The 17,498-nt window shown below is 49.9% G+C and overlaps 1 protein-coding gene across 3 annotated transcripts; it reads right to left on the bottom strand.

Moving 5' to 3' along the window:
- Positions 1-2,634: 2,634 nt before the first annotated feature.
- On the bottom strand, positions 2,635-16,843 carry TCHP (trichoplein keratin filament binding). 3 transcript variants are annotated; one of them, XM_052654851.1, is made up of 13 exons: positions 16,752-16,843; positions 15,111-15,304; positions 14,052-14,262; positions 13,269-13,325; positions 11,652-11,723; positions 10,838-11,011; positions 9,946-10,058; positions 9,691-9,757; positions 8,290-8,462; positions 6,769-6,850; positions 5,275-5,460; positions 4,577-4,720; positions 2,635-3,585 (listed from the first exon to the last, which is right to left on the bottom strand). In XM_052654851.1, the coding sequence occupies exons 2-13, from the start codon at positions 15,302-15,304 to the stop codon at positions 3,553-3,555; spliced, it is 1,506 nt and encodes a 501-aa protein (XP_052510811.1). In that variant the 5' UTR covers positions 16,752-16,843; the 3' UTR covers positions 2,635-3,552. The 3 variants fall into 3 exon arrangements, with proteins under 3 accessions (XP_052510811.1, XP_052510810.1, XP_052510812.1); XM_052654850.1 differs by having other exon boundaries at positions 11,649-11,723; XM_052654852.1 differs by lacking the exons at positions 2,635-3,585; positions 4,577-4,720; positions 5,275-5,460 and adding an exon at positions 6,229-6,359 and having other exon boundaries at positions 11,649-11,723.
- Positions 16,844-17,498: the final 655 nt, after the last annotated feature.

Consider the following 17,498-nt stretch of genomic DNA (forward strand, 5'->3'; position numbering starts at 1 on the left):
GTATCAAATGGAGACATGTGGCAACTGCTGCTCAAGTCAGACTCTGATCTCTTGAGTGGAGGACACTGCCCAACTCAGCTGTCTCAATGTTCAGGGCAGTGTTCTCTACACAGTGTGTACAGAAATGGAGGACTGGGTATTTAGGGGCAAGAAAATGAACAAAAGGGAACTGCAGCCTTTTAAACCAGCTAATAACCAAAATAAAGTGAGGGAGAGAAAGAAACCACTACCACACTGCAAGGAGAGCATCACAGCGTGGCTTTCACGTCAGCATCACGGAAGGCTGAGAGAGGCCTTCCAGCTGTCTAGCTAGAGATGATCCTAAATGCACGTGACTGAAATTATGTGTCAGGATGTTCACAGAAACCCAGTTTTTAAAAGGAAAAACTGGAAGCCAAATTAGAATGAATAAATAATACCATTTACATTAGCACCCCAAAATGAAACACTTAAGGTATAAAGTCTTAATAAAAATTTTTTTTTTAATTACATGCTTATATCGGAGAAGACGATGGCACCCCACTCTGGTACTCTTGCCTGGAATATCCCATGGACGGAGGAGCCTGGTGGGCTGCAGTCCATGGGGTCGCGAAGAGTCGGACACGCCTGAGCGACTTCCCTTTCACTTTTCACTTTCATGCATTGGAGAAGGAAATGGCAGCCCACTCCAGTGTTCTTGCCTGGAGAATCCCAGGGACGGTGGAGCCTGGTGGGGTGCTGTCTATGGGGTTGCACAGAGTTGGACACGACTGAAGTGACATAGCAGCAGCATATCCTTTGAGGTAGGTTTTTCCCTACCTTTTAGCACTTTTGAGTAATCATAACATTAAGTCATAAAGTAAATAACCCTCTAAAATGAAGACACGATGGTGTCAGACTCCCTAAAATAAAATTACACGTGGTTTCATGGCCAAACTTCATCACGGTCAGCAAGCACTGCTGATGCTAATGTGTTTGAAGGTATTATGATGATGCTCTGTATTTTATGAAGACTGAAAACTACCTAAAAACCCAGATTGTAAAAAAAAAAAACAATTCATTATGGGACTTCCCTGGTGGCCCAGTGGTGAAGAATCGTCTGGCAGTGCAGGGGACACAGGTCCAATCCCTGGTCTGGGAAGATCACACATGGGGGCAGCTGAGACCGCGGGCCACAGCTACTGAGCCTATGCCTTCTCAGAGCCTGCGAGCCGCAACTGTGGAGCCCACACGCCACAGCTAGAGAGTAGACCCTGCTGGCCGCAATCAGAAAAAACCTGGACGCAGCAGTGAAGACCCAGTGCAGCCCAAAACAGATTGTCAAAACCGTAAATATTAATTTACCCATAAGGAAATATGGATGCACTGAATATGTTTATTGCACAAATGGTTCCTTCAGCCCCATGAGTTACAGCTGGCTCTGTGCCTGCCAGGGACATCTGCTCATCTGTGCACTTGTTTGATTCCTGTCCCTGTTCTTGTTCAGCTTTGTAACTTCCCCAGGCCTAGCAGCACATCCTCCCTAGAGAGGATATATGTGCTGAGTGAGCAAAAAGAGTGAAAAATCATTCACATACGGAACATGTGAGTAGTGGCTTCAACACCATCTGTAACAACTTGAACCGTGCAGGAGAATCTGCTGTAGAATGATCCACAAATCATTAATTTTACAGTAAGTAGGAAAAGTTGCTTAAAATAATAAAACCAATATACGCAACCAATAAGTACAAGCTAAGAAGAGTACGTGCTACACCAGAAATAGTTAAGACAGTGGATGCTCCAAATCTGGAAACAAACATTGAGGCCCAGTTCAGAGAGGAAACATTTAAATATATTAGGGTAGAGAACTAGTATAACAGAGACTGCGGAATCCCAACCACTGGACTGCCAGGGAATTCCCTGTAATAAACTTGAATGGTAATAAGACTGCTGCCAGGCTTCACGAACAAAAATCTCAAGGAAATAAAAAATATTCAGTAAATACATGAGTGCCTATTTACCAGGCATTCTGTCCATTTTGAGTTCTATGCTGGAGCTCGGGCAATGTATGACCGCTAGTAATTCCGTGTAGTTTTACTTAGAAGAGGTTCCAGTGGAAATGAGAACGGAGACAATACCACTGACACAAGAAAGTGAAAATATCCAAACCTGTTAGAGATGTGGATTAAATCAGTAAAACTCTTATCATTCTATACAACCCACTTTGCAGCAGTTATTAAAAGCAACAGTGACAAAATCTTGGAAGCAGTGCCATCAAACCAGAACTTTATTTCACAATTAACGAACATCTGAGAGGAGGAAATATGAACGTGCATAATGAAAGCAGTGCTCAGGGGTTCATAGTCAAAAGAAATTTAAGACAAGAAAATGAAAACCAGGCTAAGGATGTACTTCTCAGCTCCATTTGTTTTTATGGCACAACAGAAATGAAAGGCAGTGCCACCCTGAGACTCGGGATTTTTTAATAAACTCTGGTTTTTAATAACCTGGAACAGAGCCCTGTAATTAGTTGTAATTTACTGAAATATGGAATCTTGAGCACGATATAATGAAAACTGAAATCTCAGAGGAAAAATATGAAAAAAAAATACAAGTCATAAAAATATTATTGCTATAAGGAACTTATGGCTATTTATAGAGATTAATCTAGGACTATGTCACATTGATAGGACAGTGAGAAGAGACATTTTTGGCTGATCTGCAGTTGAGTCTGATCTAGTTTCTTCAGGTTCAATGCCCCTTCCTCTGGGGACATAAATCTCAAAAGGCTGCACATGGCTGAGCCCTATCCAAGACACTAGAGGCCCAAGGTGTCCTGCCAAAAGGTTAGCCAGCCAGGTGACCTTTTGAGGCTCAGTTACATACATGTTGGGGTCACCCATCACCCTCAACAAGGCTCTATGCAAATTCTACCAAAATGCTTCTAAAACGAGGAAAGACTCATTTCTCACCACCTTTTCAGAAAGCATCCATGGACGCCACCAAACTGTCTTAGGGTTCATAGTTCTTTTCTTCCAGAAAACAAGACATAATCGTTTGGGGACCTAAATTAATAAACCCTGAAAATAATAAACTAGACCAAGACCCACACGTTTTGTTTTCAATAGAACAAATTTAAATGGCAATTTTAAAAACTGAAAAACTTGTCTCCTATCTGTAATGAAGAGTCCTCACTGGAGGTGGACAATTAGAGGTGAGACAACAGGAAACCTGTAGCCTGTCATGGGATACAACTTATAACTCCTAGCACCAATTCATTTTATTTTATTTTTCTCCTAGCACCAATTTAGAATCCAACATTATTTATCAACATATCACAAGACTGTGACACCACTGTCAACGTGTGACTATGAAGTCCCCTTCTGGAATAAAAAAGGCAGGAAAGGGCCTCCTGTATAGCCATCACAGCTTAAAGTCCAGCCGGACCCTCATGCCATTTAATCGTGGACCTGAACATTCACTCAACTATTTTACAGCAACCTGAACACTGGAACAGAGCCTGTACAATGGTCTGGCAGCAGCATACCAGAGACCTCACCATCCTCACTCTTTGTTCTTCCAGTACCAACTAAGTCAGTTCCAAGCGATTCGGGGATGTCCATAATGCTGAGAAGAAAGAAAACATAAGGCTGATTAAGTCAGTAGTCGCTGGAGCATTAGAAATTAATCTCATCTCAAGAAACAGCTAAAAGCGCCATTTTATAAATGGCTGTTTCCATTTTACAGCTGAAAAGTCTCTGACCCTAAGCCATAAATGAGGCACTCTGATTTGTTAAGTACCAGCCCTAAGTAACACTTCACGTGGCTCTGTGAGTCCCTGATCTGAGACACGCACTGATCCACGGTGCAGGAAGTTTAGAAAACGCTGCTCCCTGCACTCGAGAGCCCCGGCTGGCTAGGACACCGGCGTTCTGCAGCAGGTGTGCGACCTGCTCCGCTCCATCAGCTTCCCAGAGTCTCTGACCAGCGGAGCCGGCCTCTGTCTGACAGCACGTGAGTGCCAGGGTGGCCCTGGTCAAGGAGGGACAGCGGCGACGTGCCTGCTGAGCCCTCGGTCACTTCCCTGGTGCTTTATTCATCAGCTCCCCCAAAGCACGGGTGATGGCCTTCGCTTCTCTGTGCTCCCCTGAGGTCCTGCACCAGGGGTCACTCAAGTACTTGGGGAGACAGAGAAAGAAGGAAGGAGAGAACCAGATGACAGGGAGGGGGTGACCATAGTGCCGAGGGCAGGAGAGGAAGGGACCCAGGTCCCGATCACCCACTCAGCTGGGCACTGCTGTCCCGACAGCTAGGACCCAGCCCCATTGCACCTTCCCCCCTCACCAGCCGCCCCAAACCTCCTCCCAGATTGCTCTGTCCCAGACAGGGTCGCCAGGCACCAGCAGAGCAGTCGGGACCTCAGTCATCAGGCTGCAGTGGCAGGAGCCAGAGCAAAGTTGCTCCAAGGTCTGTTTGAGGCCCGATGAAGGATCGAACAGACCGCGTCCAGGCTCCCTACCGGTCAGGAAAGGAAAAGCCAAGGTGCTGGGAAGCAGCCCTGTGCCCGGGGCTGTGAACGGGGGACCAGGAGGGCAGGGCCGGCTGGGCAGCTCCCTACCTTGGGCTGGTAGACCTGCTTGGCCATCATCTTCGCCTCCTGCTGCAGCAGGGCGGCCGTGAGCTGCTCTTCCCGCCTCGCCTCCTGTTCCTCCTCCTTCTCCTGCTGGTCTGCCTCCCACGCCTGCAGCTGCCGCTCTGCCACCTGGGCACCAAGAGGAAAGTCACCCTGGACGGGCCACGGGCAGGACCCTGCCTCCGATCTCAAGGGACAGCCTGGGTTCCCCTTACTGGAGCATCAGCACTGAGCACCAGTGCCCTCGTGGGAAGGATGCCCGTGGACCCGGAGAGGTTATGTGTGTGGTCATATGTACCTTGTGAAACACTTTGGATGTGGCCACGTGTTTGGAAGATTCTTTTGTGTTAACTATTAGGTACTGAATTGAATAAAAGAGACTTGGGTCCAGAGAGCCAAGTGGTTGCAGAGGCAACCAGGAAAGAGGTGAGGGGCAGGAATAGTAAGCATTGCTTTCCTAGGAGATGGAGGACCCGGAGCGGGGCTGGACCTACAACCAGAAGGGTCAAGGTTCCAGTGGGAAACAAAAATGGATGCCCTGAGCTCTTGATTGTGGGCTTCTTAGACAAAGTCCAGGCCAGGCTGTAGAAGTAAGTCAAGGGCCCCTGAGTCCCGTGCCTTGACAGCGCAGCAACCCCAGCAGGGCCTGCTGCCTGTACGCTCGTCCCAGGGCTCAGCCCCACCTGGGCTTCCAGCTCCTGCTTCCTGGCCGATTTCAGTTCCTCACTCTCCTCTTTCTCACGACGAGCTGACTCTCTTGCCGCCTCAAGATCTTGAATAAGTTGCTCTCTGTGTCTCAGGGATTCCTCCTGCGCCCGTCGGTTTTGTTCAATCTTTTCCTGGATCTGTTGTTGTCTTCCGGTCAATACCTATCCTTAGCAGAAAGGAAGAGGGGAGGTTTTAGTTAGACTTTAACAGATGCCTCTTCCACCAGCCGTGGACCACTCTGCAGCTACACAGACACCAGCCTAATCCTCAGCCTCAGGCCCAAATGCACCAGGCAAGCCTACTACAGGGTCAGCCCAGACAACTAGCTGTACTTCCCACATGTCCCCATCACACACAAGGTTCACGTGGATGGTGCGTGTGGAGACAGCCAAGCACCAGAGACAGAAGCAGGCAGGGGTGGAGCCCTGTCCCCACAGACACACAGCTGCAAGGTGACTCTCACTCCCTATCAGTGAGTGCCAGAAAAAGCAAGAACCATGAGCCACGCAGGCAGCCAGAGGTAGAGTCGGGGTCATCCTGCCAACCTTGTGGCTGTGAATTCACTGCTCAGAGCAGCAGAAACCTGCTGTGCTTGATTCTGGAGGATTCGTCCAGAACACGGTCCAGTCTCGGGAACCACCTGCCATTCCAGACAGCCAGGCTCTCTGGACAGGACAAGTGGCCACAACAAGGAGGGATGTTTTAAATGGGAGGGAAAAAAAGTCAAAAGATGCTGGAGAATATCTGGTATTCCCAAAAGAGCACCAGCTGGGACCCACATTCCCACAGGTTCTAAAATGTAGCATGCTGGCATGCACAGAATACAAGATCCATTTTAAACTACTTTAAGATAACTTTCAATACATGGATAATAAAGGGTTTCTTCCCCCAAAAGACTTCCTTTGAATTGGGGTGTGTCTTATAACAGACTCCTTCTAAATCGCAAGTGAAACAGTCACGCTCTTTAGTCCGCTTCTGGTGTTGCACCCCAGGAAAATAATCCTAAACATGGAGGTTTCTGCACCAGGTGTTCATCGCAGTGTTTCTTAAAAGGCTCCAACTAGAAAAAAATGGACCCACAAAAGGAATAGAAAAACAAACTATTGTCTACCCACGTGATATATGTCATCAAAATGATATTTACAAAGAAGATATAATAATATATTAAAATGATAGAAATCAAATAGCTCAGCATAATAAGTAATATGTAGGAAAAATGTTATGCATAGAAACAGAAGCATAGAAGGAAATAAATAGTGGCTGTGGAGATGATAGGGGTCTAGGTGACTTTTCGGTTTTACTTTTCTGTACTGAAACTTTTTTCTAGTAAACATATTACTTTTATGGTGATATAAAAGACGACAAAATAACCTGAGGAGACTCTGTTCCCTGAGCATTTGGCAGGGTCAACACATGGTCACCAACCCCAGACACCTGCCCGGCCGAGCTGCAGCCCTTCCCGGGATTACCTCGCTCATCAGCCGATCTCGAGCGCTCCTCTCGCGGGCCCACTCTGCCTCTCTCTTTTCCCACACTTCCTTGGCCTCTTCCCTAGGGAGACACAGAGCGGATGACAGCGGGCTCCTTACCACCGCCAGGGGCAGAAGAGAACCAAAGAACAATCACAGCTCCAGGGCGCCAGGTAACGTACACTTTCTGTGGGGTCAACCTCCAGGTAAACTTTCAATGGATTACAGGTAAGGACACTTCACAGAAAATACTACTGTTGCAAGCACTTTCAAGTTCTCTTTTTTAACACTCCCTCTACTTACAGAAAGCACTGGTGATGACATGCACCCAGGACATTTAAACACAGAAGTAAATGAAACCACTGGGACTGGAGAGGAGGAGGGGCACGCCAGCGCCTGAGCTCTGCTATCACGTTTCTGCGGCCCCTCTAGTTCACCCTGTGGTCCGGGCAGGTGAGCGGCCTTGACTATCTGTGGCCCAAGTACTCTGCGAGCCCAGCACCAGCCTGGACGTCAGGATTAAAGAGGAGGAGGACCGTAATGCACTCAGCACTGCCTCTGGCACACAGTAAGTGGTCAATAAGCGTTACCTGTTATTCCATTACTTCACTCTACCAGATGGAGTTTTAGGATCCAGACTCATTTATATAGGCCTAAAACTCACTGCAGATGGTGACTGCAGCCATGAAATTAAAAGACGCTTACTCCTTGGAAGAAAAGTTATGACCAACCTAGATAGCATATTGAAAAGCAGGGACATTACTTTGCCGACTAAGGTCCATCTAGTAAAGGCTATGGTTTTTCCTGTGGTCATGTATGGATGTGAGAGTTGGACTGTGAAGAAAGCTGAGCGCCGAAGAATTGATGCTTTTGAACTATGGTGTTGGAGAAGACTCTTGAGAGTCCCTTGGACTGCAAGGAGATCCAACCAGTCCATTCTGAAGGAGATCAGCCCTGGGATTTCTTTGGAAGGAATGATGCTAAAGCTGAAGCTCCAGTACTTTGGCCACCTCATGCGAACAGTTGACTCATTGGAAAAGACTCTGATGCTGGGAGGGACTGGGGGCAGGAGGAGAAGGGGACGACCGAGGATGAGATGGCTGGATGGCATTACTGACTCAATGGACGTGAGTCTGAGTGAACTCCGGGAGTTGGTGATGGACAGGGAGGCCTGGTGTGCTGGGATTCATGGGGTCGCAAAGAATCGGACACGACTGAGCGACTGAACAGAACTGAACTGAACTGAAGATGCATTCAATGTCTCCATAATTTATAACAATTTCCTTTCAAATTTCTAAGATGTCAGATGAACAGATCCTTACTTTAAACCCCAGTGGTTTCCACCTTACATAACCCAAGGGAAACACCCACAAGCTAGGTCCATTAGCAAAGGTGTGCACCTCACAAACGATGGACAGAGGAACAAGGACGGGTGTTTCAACAGCAGCAGACAACCCTCATGGTGACCTGCTGACCTGCGGGGACCATGGCACGCGGGGACATCAGGATGCCACCTCTTACCTCAGCAGCATCTGCAGCTCTGCCTCCCGCGCCCTCTCGAGCTCCAGCTGCTCCTCAATGACTCGCTTCATCCAGGCCACATCGGCCAGGGCCTGCTCCCGCCGGGCCTGGTGCACACGCTGGTTCTCCTCCTCCTCCTCTAACAGCGCCTGCAGGATGCGCTTGTCCGCCTCCTAGAGGACAGACGAGGAAGCGCAGTTACCGCAGGTAACAGCCTTCCTCCCTGACCGCAGGTCTTCTGGGAAGTCGTGGGCCATTTCCAGAGAAGGCAGGGTGTGATCACTCAGGGCCACTTTAGAGGCCACAAACACCCAGGAGCTTTTCTCTGCCCACCACCGGGAGAGACTCTCTGCACCACACGCACAGCCTGCCCTCAGACACACCTGGCAGCCCAGCTTTCTAGAACACAATTTGCAAGCAGTTCCACTGCAAAGGACATAAGCTACAGAAATGCTCAAAATGCTTCCTGCAGCTGTTCTGTGAGCAGAGAGCCAGCCAGGATGAGAGATCTCTCCTGTCCCATCTCAGCGAGGGAGCCCGTCTAAATACTTGCCAGAAACACTGAGCAGCTAGCCAGAAAGGGCAAGCTCAGTTTAAGAACACTGGTCTTGAGGTCTGAGGTGTACTGTTAGGTACTGTGTTGCGCAATGCCACATCAAGTACATTCAAAAACGAAACCAAGAAGCCCCAAACCCACCACTCCCCTGAATGTGTACAGCTCACCCCTGAACAATGTGGGTTTGAACTGGGCGAGTCCACTAACCACAGTTTTTTGTCAATAAGGATAGTACTTGTATTTTTATTTTATAGATCTTTAATATTTTAATTTTTATTTTATCTTGGAATATAGTTGATTTACCATATTGTGTTAGTTTCACGTATACAGCCAGGTGATTCAGTTATAATGGAATATATCCATTCCTTTTTAAAATCTTTTCCCATATAGGTAATTACAGAGTACTGAGCGAAGTTCCCTTTACAGATCTTTATATTAACTAAGTGGGGGAGAAGTGTCTGACTAGAGATTACAGTGTGCAGACTCAAAAGAGCTGGGGTTTGAGTCCTGATTCTGTCCAAACTGTCTTAGCTTCCTGCCCTTCAGGGAGTCATTTATCAGTTTCTATCAGTTCCTTTGTTTCTGAGGCAGAAACAACAGTTCACAGGTTTTCAATTCCATGGGGGTCAGTGCCCCTAACCCCCATGTGGTTCAGGGGTCAACTGTATATCCAGAAAGATGTATACCCAGACACCTCTGGGGAGGGGCAGGGATTGCAAGGGCTGCTGGTCAACAGGGGATGACCCTTGGTGGTTGCTCATGAGAACGCACCCGTTACTAAGCAACGAAAATCATGTCTTTCAAAAGAAAGTACAAGCAACACCAGGCTGTCACTTCAGACTTACCAGTTCCTCTTGGATCTGCTGCGTGCGTCTATTGAGCTTCACATTATACTGATGTCTCAGGAAGCGTCTAGAAATGAGAAGATATGGGTTGCCTTTAACGTTTGTGATCATAAAGAATTCTGCAGAGGTTAGACTGTTACTTTCTACAGACTGTATCCCTTCTGCTTTCAGGGTTAACAGGGCAAGCCTGAGAAAGTGAGAGGCATCGCTGGCCTGGGATGGGCAGGTGAAGGGTGGGGGCCTTCCCACGCATACCCCAGTTCTGCCTTCTGCCGCAAGGCTGCCATCTGCCTCCTCTCCTCCTCCAGCGTCTCCAGCTCCCAGCGCTGCTTCAGCAGATTCTCCTGCTCCTTCTTCAGTTTGGTGGCCTGTGGTTACCGGACAGCAAACCCGGTTAGGCTCGTCATCCCTCATCTCCCTTTCTAGCAGACACGATGCAACAAGGGCAGCCTGGCCACCTGGTACCCGGGATCCCCTCCCACTTTCAAAGCACTAAGCCCTTTGGCCCAGCTCACTCAGTCATCCTGGCTGGGTCTTTCCCAACCCCACCGACAAGAATGAAACCCTGCCCCACATGACCCTGCACTGCCCACGCTTACTGCAACTGAACCTCTGTCTCCCCGACCTGACACAGCCCCCAGCTGTATTCCCAGCAGCCAGTCTAGTGCTCGGGCACAAAGGACCCAGTTCTTGAGTCATTGAGGCCTGGGGGAGGGGAGCTGCTCCCCTCAGAATTGCTGAGCACAGGATTCTTGGAACAGCCTCCTGGACCAAAGATCCTCATGGTTTGTCCCGAGACCCCAAAACTACTAGCTGGGGAGAGCTGTGGGCTGGCTCAACAGACTAAGTCAAGTCTACCAAGCGCACTTGAACTCCGGGGTCTCAGAGGCCCTCAGACAGCAGGCCTCTACCCACATCTGCGGGGACAGGTGTGATCCCCCGAGGGTTAGCGTTCAAGAATCCGGCACACAGAGTGAGTGTGGAAGAACCACTGGTGAGACCGCATGCCAGGAGAACCCAGTGTGGCTCCCCTTCTTAGAACCACCTCCCGGATGCCATCTCCATGTGGAGCAGCTTCTTAGATGCCTGTTTCCTCACAATGAGCGGCTGCAAGTGAGGAGGCCTGGCGGCCGGGGCATGCCCTCACCTCCATCTCCTTCGCCTTCAGCTCCTCCATCTGCTGGCGCAGCGCCTCCGCCTGCAGCTTACTCTCCAGCTGCCTCCTCTCCTCTTCCACTTTCATCCGTTCCAGCGCTTCCCGGCGGGCCGTTTCATACTCATTTTCAAATCGTTTTCCCTTTTCCTCTTCAGCGGCTTCTTGCTGCATGGAGCCAAAGGAACGTAGGGGTCAGCGTCTGTAACATGGAGCCAGTGAAGACCTCACCGGTGGTCAGCAGGCCGCAGGGCCCGTTCTTCACTCCGACACGTCTACACCTGAGCAGGCTGTGCATTTATCAGCCGTGAGGCCCGGGCTCAGCTCTCACGGTGGGAACCATGGGTGTGGTGCTGCCCTCAGAGAAGAGGCTGGGAGCACAGTGCCTGGCACGGGGCAGGGAATCAGGGACACCGGGTTCCTTCCCTTTCACAAGTCGACAAAGCGCTTTCCAAAATGAACCCAGAGGCAAAACGATGGGTCCACGAAGTGTGGACTGCCATCACCAGAAGTGCTGCTGTCAACCCGGGTTGAGAGTTTATGATGTGAATCATATCCAGAGGGTACTGGCAACAGGACACCCTTAAGGATGCATACTCCATCTACCATCAGCCGGCCCTGGACACCTGGTCTTATTCTGTCCCAAGAGTGGTCACGTGGGATTCTTGTCTGTACAAGAGCAACAGACATTCCATTTTAACAGGTGTTAAGTAAACCGAGCAAAGGTCTATTTCTGGACTGGAGTCACTGAGATGGAAAACAAGAAACAAATTCAAAGACTTGGAGAGAGTCTCCCAACACATACCACACCTGTTTTTTTTTCCTCTTTCTGCGTTTCCCAAGCGTTTATCACATGCCTCTTGTGAAGGTCCGATTCGATCTGAGGATGAGAAGGCAGAAAATATAAACTTCCTCGGTGGCTCACAGGATGGATGTTCACTGCTGAGCACCGCACCGTGGCCTGGAATGTGACCAGGTATCTTACAAGGAAGTGCATGGTGACCCCACCATACATAGTCTAAATGCAAGTCAGTAAAAAAACCAAAGGACCAGGCGATTCTAAGCCATCTCAAGAACTGGAACAAAGTATTAAAAACTTTTCTCCCACCCAGTCCCCTTGGAGCTGAGCAGACACTGAAATGGAAATCCAACCTCAAAGGCTACTGTGGTGGGTCTAACGCCTGTCAAGCCCCAGGGCAGCAGGACCTGGGTGAGGAGCGGACTCAGCTTTTTGCCTGGCTCCCCAAACCTCCCTCTCCAAAGGAGCAGCTGTGAAAACACACCACCTGTATCAATGGATGCAACAAATTTGGGATTATTAATAAGAGATCTGGGTTTAAAGAATCTTTTGGATCAGAAAATGAATCGTAACAATGTCCAAAGGCTTTTGTTTGGAAAATTGTTTATACAAGTTTTAAATTTTTCTCAACTTACAAACATAAACATTTGCAGCTAACTTGAATGTTCTGAATAAACAACTGAGTACCTGACTTCGGAGGAGCCCCTGAAATCTACGAGTGGCCAAGGAGAGGTTTAGTGCTAACCACATGGCATACCAGAGCAGCCAGATACTCTATTATCACTGGCAACTTCTAAATGTAGTTACGTGCACGTAAATTAACACCACCAAATAAGTTGCTCAGATGGTAAAGAATCTGCCGGCCAATGCAGGACACCCAGGTATGATCCTTGGATCAGGAAGACCCTCCGGGAGAAGGGAATGGCAACCCACTTCAGTATTCTTGCTGGGAAATTCCAGAGAGAAGAACCTGGTGGGCTACAGTCCACGGGGTCGCAAAGAGTCAGATAACGACTTAGAGACTAAATACAAATATATACACAAGTTGTAAACTGAACTAAATTAATGATTTCTGTCATGGGATTCTCTCCCTGTAGCCCAATCTCTGCTGAATGATGTCACCCCAGCCACAGAGCCCCCTTCTCTCCTTGCCCCAAAGTCTTGTGGGTCTGCCCCCTTTCTCCTGCTACTCCAGTTCTGACCACCATCACTCACCTGGGCTGCAGCTGCAACCCCTCAATTGACATCACCCCTTCCCGCCCCCTCGACCCTGCTGCTGCTCCCCAAAATGCAGCCAGGGCCCCACTGCACCTCTGCTGAGAATTTCACAGGCGCCCCCAGGTGCCTCCAAGGGAAGGCCACCCAAGGCTGTCCCAGGTGGCCCCATCTGCCTACCCAGCCTCCACTGTTGGGTTTCCCCCTTCCTATCAGATGTCCCAACCTCTTGCAGCCTCTTGTAGATGTTAAATAACCAAATGAACCAGATCTTCTGTGTGGAGCCTCTTTCCAAAGCGGCTGGAGTGATCTCTTTTGCATCCCAGCACAAGATGCAAATTTAGAAACAAGGCGAGCAATGTGATTTCATCTACTTAGGCAAACCAATGGGAGGATCTCTTTGGTTTTCACCTCTCGAAGTTTGGGGTTGTTCTTTTTCCAGTGTTCATACAAAAGTCGTTCAGCAATCTGCCAAGAAAACACAAAGAGGGGAGACTGACATCACTCTTCCAATCCATCCATGTTTCAGGTAACCCACAGTGAAGTTAGGTGAGCCTAAGAGCTCCTCCACTGGCAGCCAGCACCGCACCTGCCCTTCAGACGTCCCTCGGGCCTCAGGAGGTGTCTGGCTCTCAACAGACACCAATCAGGTGCTGATAAATGACTCATTTCTTCGGCTACGCCAAATGACATGTGGGATCTTAGTTCCGTGATCAGAGATTGAACCTGGGCACTCAGCAGTGAGCGTGGAGTCTTAACCACTGGACCACCAGGGAGTTCCCACAAATGACTCTTATAATGGTGATAAAAAGGGGCCAAAATCTGATGCTACAAATGGGTCCTAGATGCTAAAGATCTACTTCAAAATATACAGCAGGCTTAAAAACACAGCTTAGAGACCACCACTACACAGGACTACTTCGGAAGTTAAGTTAAAATACACCAGTCCCAGCCTTTCATGGGACCAGAGAACTAGAATAAAGAAAAGGGACTCAGATATAATGATTTAAGGGGCCCAAGAAAATAAAGATGACTCCTGGAAAATACACATGAAGAACGACTCAGAGTCAGCACTTTTCTCAGCTGGCTCTGTAGTGAACTGCCATCTCTGCTCCTGAGGGAGATGCCTCGTGGCCTCACCGACAGGCCGGGGACTCGGGCTTCGCACCCTGCTAAAGAGCTACGCAGAGTTACCAGCTTCCTTTGCTCCTCTCGGGCCGCCTTCAGGTTCCCGTGCTGCTCCCGGATTCTCCCTTCCCTCAGGTTCATGCTCAGCCTCAGCTCCTCCAGCTGCCTGGCCAGCAAGTCCTGCTCCTCCACCAGAAGCTGCCTGAGCCTCTGCCGTCGGGCCTCCAGACGCTTCCTGCCCTCCTCCTTCATCTTCTCCCGCTGGTAAGCATGCATGCTGGGCAAGAGGGGCCACCATCAGCCTGGGTGCTTCCAGCTGCACAGGGGCTACATGGCTGGCTGTGTGGGTGACAGGCTGAGACACATGGAACATGATGACCTGGGAAGGCGTCCTCCAGCCAAAGTGAACAGGCCAGGTAATAGAACCACTATGCATAATAGAACCTTGTTCTTGCAAGGAAATGTACAAGAGGCGTATATATGCACATGCTAATATTATCTGAGTAGTTACCATGTACTACATAACCTGGATGGTTTTTATAGTAGTCATGACATAAATCCTATAAATTAGGTTCTGTTTTAGCCCCACTTCACTGATGAGGAAACTGAGGCTCATTCATACAGCAAGTGACACAGTCAGAATTGCTATCTAGGTCTGTCCGACTCCAAAGCCCATAGTCAGAATTGCTATCTAGGTCTGTGTGACTTCAAAGCCCATGCTTTTAACTTCCGTGTTTTCGTATGTATCTCTCTCTATAAAAATGGGTGTATGCTTGTATCTATATTTACACACAAACACAGATGAAGAAGTGTACGGGAGGATACGGACCAGACAGTTCACGGTGGTTTTCTCCTGGGGAAATGGGGCTACCAGGGGACTTCCGGATTCTACATACACGTCTCATCATCTTATCTTTTTCAGTCAAATGTGTTACTTCACTGCTGACCTTTTTTTCAGTTTCCAGTTGGAAAGACATCACCATGCGAGTATCCACGGAAATCATCACATTTCCATGTGAGTATCCACGCCGGCCAGCCACCCTCCCCCAGGTCCTTGAGTCAGTCACATCTCCCGGCAGTAGGTGGCCCTCCAGCCCTAAGGGAAGGTGCTCACCGCACAGTTACCTCCGCTGGTAGGAGGCCCTGGAGCTCCACTCTGCCTGTTTGGAGCTGCGGATGTCGGACATCTGGAAGTAGCGGCTGTTCTGGTCCCACTGCTGCCGAAGATGCGCCTCCTGCTCCTGGCGGCGCTGTCGGGCGGCCTGCTGATCTGGGAGCCGCCGGCTGCACCAGGAGGAGGGCAGCGTGGGGAGTGCCATCTGAGGAGAACAGCAGCGCTAAGAACAGGAGCCTGCTGCAGCCCCTCACCTCTTTGAGGCCCGGTCCTCACCCTGGGCTGCACACTGGAATCGCCTGGTAGAGCCTGGGCCCCAAGACAGACCAATTAAGTCAAAAAAAAAATCTCAGTGCAGGCTCCCAGGCACCAGCATTTTAAAAATGACTTGCTACCAGGACCCCAAATCATCTAGCTGAAGAAGCCTGGACTGCACCCAGCTGTGAGCCTGACATCAGTGAGGGCAGTGCAGAGACAGGGAGCCAGTGCTGACGACACTGGACTGGCACACGGGGGGTTTCTGTGCTCTGCCTAAGGTAACAGAGAGGATAACTGCAGGCATGCGGATGTGGGCCAAGCCCTTGACTTATATGACCTTTTTCATTGTTACTAGCGCCCTGCTTTTTTTGGCAGCTGAGGAAACTGAAGTTCAAAGAGGTAAAATGACTTGCTGAAGATCACAAAGCCAGGAAGCAGAGGAAATTTAAACAGGAGCTGGGAGCCTAATTCATGTTAGCCTGGGATGAGGGCCCAAGCTCTGTAGACTGCAAGATGGTACTTGTTGGGACCAACATGCCCTGGTTGTGAAGTGAAATGAAAGTCGCTTGCTGAAATGAAAGTCCTGTCCCACTCTTTGCAACCCATGGACTGTAGCCCAAGAGGCTCCTCTGTCCATGGTATTCTCCAGGCAAGGATACTGGAGTGGGTTGCTATCTCCAGGTGTCACACCCGGTAATGTTCTGGATGAGCATGGAGGGAGATCCCTCCTTCTTACAGATGGAGAAACTACCACCCAGAGGGAAGAATCAATTTGCACGGGTCAAGGGGGCGATCTGGGGACACGGCCGGAGACTCGAAAGCAGAACCAGTCTCTCCGGACACCTCCCCCCAACCACTCCCGGTCCAAAAGCTGCCCCAGGTGCAGGGTCTACACAGTGCCTAGCTGTGACAGTGCTCAAGGAGCTTCGGGCAAATAAACAAACTCAGAGTCCTCCGAACCGGGAGGAAAATGATCTGCGTCTGAGTCAAGCTTAGCCTGAGACTGCCAGGTCAGATCTGTCTTCAGACTGTGGCAGGCCTGACAAACATTTTTCTTTGCTCCATAGGCCGCCTGCGGATAAATCTTTGCACGAGGATTGAGGAAAGTGAAGATTCCGGCCCTAGATGAACCATCAACAACAAGCTGGGAGGCTCTCTGAACAAGTCGCATCCCTCTCTCAGCCACATACAACAAAAGCGGTTATAGAGGAAAGGGTCGGACCCAGGCCGCGCGGGGAGCCGAGTGAGGACTGGAAGCCGAAGCCCCGGGCGCCCCGCGATCGCGTTCCGGGACGGCGAGCGCGCTTCCCGCCAGCGCGGAGCCGACTGCGGCAGAGCTCTGAGGGTCCCGACCCCAACGCCGGCTCCCGACCGAGCCCAAACCCCCGACTCACGTTTCTCTGCGCGCCGGAGTTTCCTAAGACTGCCCAGGCCCAAGGTCCCGCAAGCCCCAACTAATCCCTGCCCGGGCCACGGCGACCCTCTCGGACAGCGCTGCACTTACGCCGGCCGTTTCCCCGCTCGTTGCCGAGGCAACGGGCCGGCGATGGAGCGCCGCGAGGGCCAAGCCTCCTGCAGCGGCGCGCAGAGCAAGAAAAGAAGTCTGTGTTTTTCTCCGGTGCCCCCTCGTGGTGGGCGGGAGCTCAATCGCAGACATCGCTCGTCTAAGAAAAAGAATCCTTTCACTACACCAAATTCAGGATGATGGCTACCTGAGGGAGGCAGGTGAGCGTCGGGGAAAATCAGAGGGATATAATAGGGAAGGGAATTATAAGCCAGTCACCCTCAAACCTGGCTGCACAAGAGAATCATCTGGAGAGCTCTGAAAAATCCAGATGTCCAAACCGGACTCCAGACAAACCCCATCGAGCACTCTGTGGTTGTCTAAGCCCCCCAGGTGTGTTCAACGTGCAGCCAGCTCGAAGAACCGCTGATGTAAGCAGGTTCGAGCTATTGGCAACTTTCTATCGTCTTAGGATGGTGGTGGGTTCAAGGGTGTTCCTTCTGTTAGTATGTTTTATAACTCACATGCTACGTGTCTCATTCTATGTACCAACTATTCTCTTAAAAAATGAAATTAAAAGATTGGCAATTCCCCGGCAGTCCAATGGTTAAGACACCCCACTGTCACTGCCGAGAGC

The sequence above is a fragment of the Budorcas taxicolor genome, chromosome 17, assembly GCF_023091745.1.
Source record: "Budorcas taxicolor isolate Tak-1 chromosome 17, Takin1.1, whole genome shotgun sequence".
Lineage (NCBI taxonomy): Eukaryota > Metazoa > Chordata > Mammalia > Artiodactyla > Bovidae > Budorcas > Budorcas taxicolor.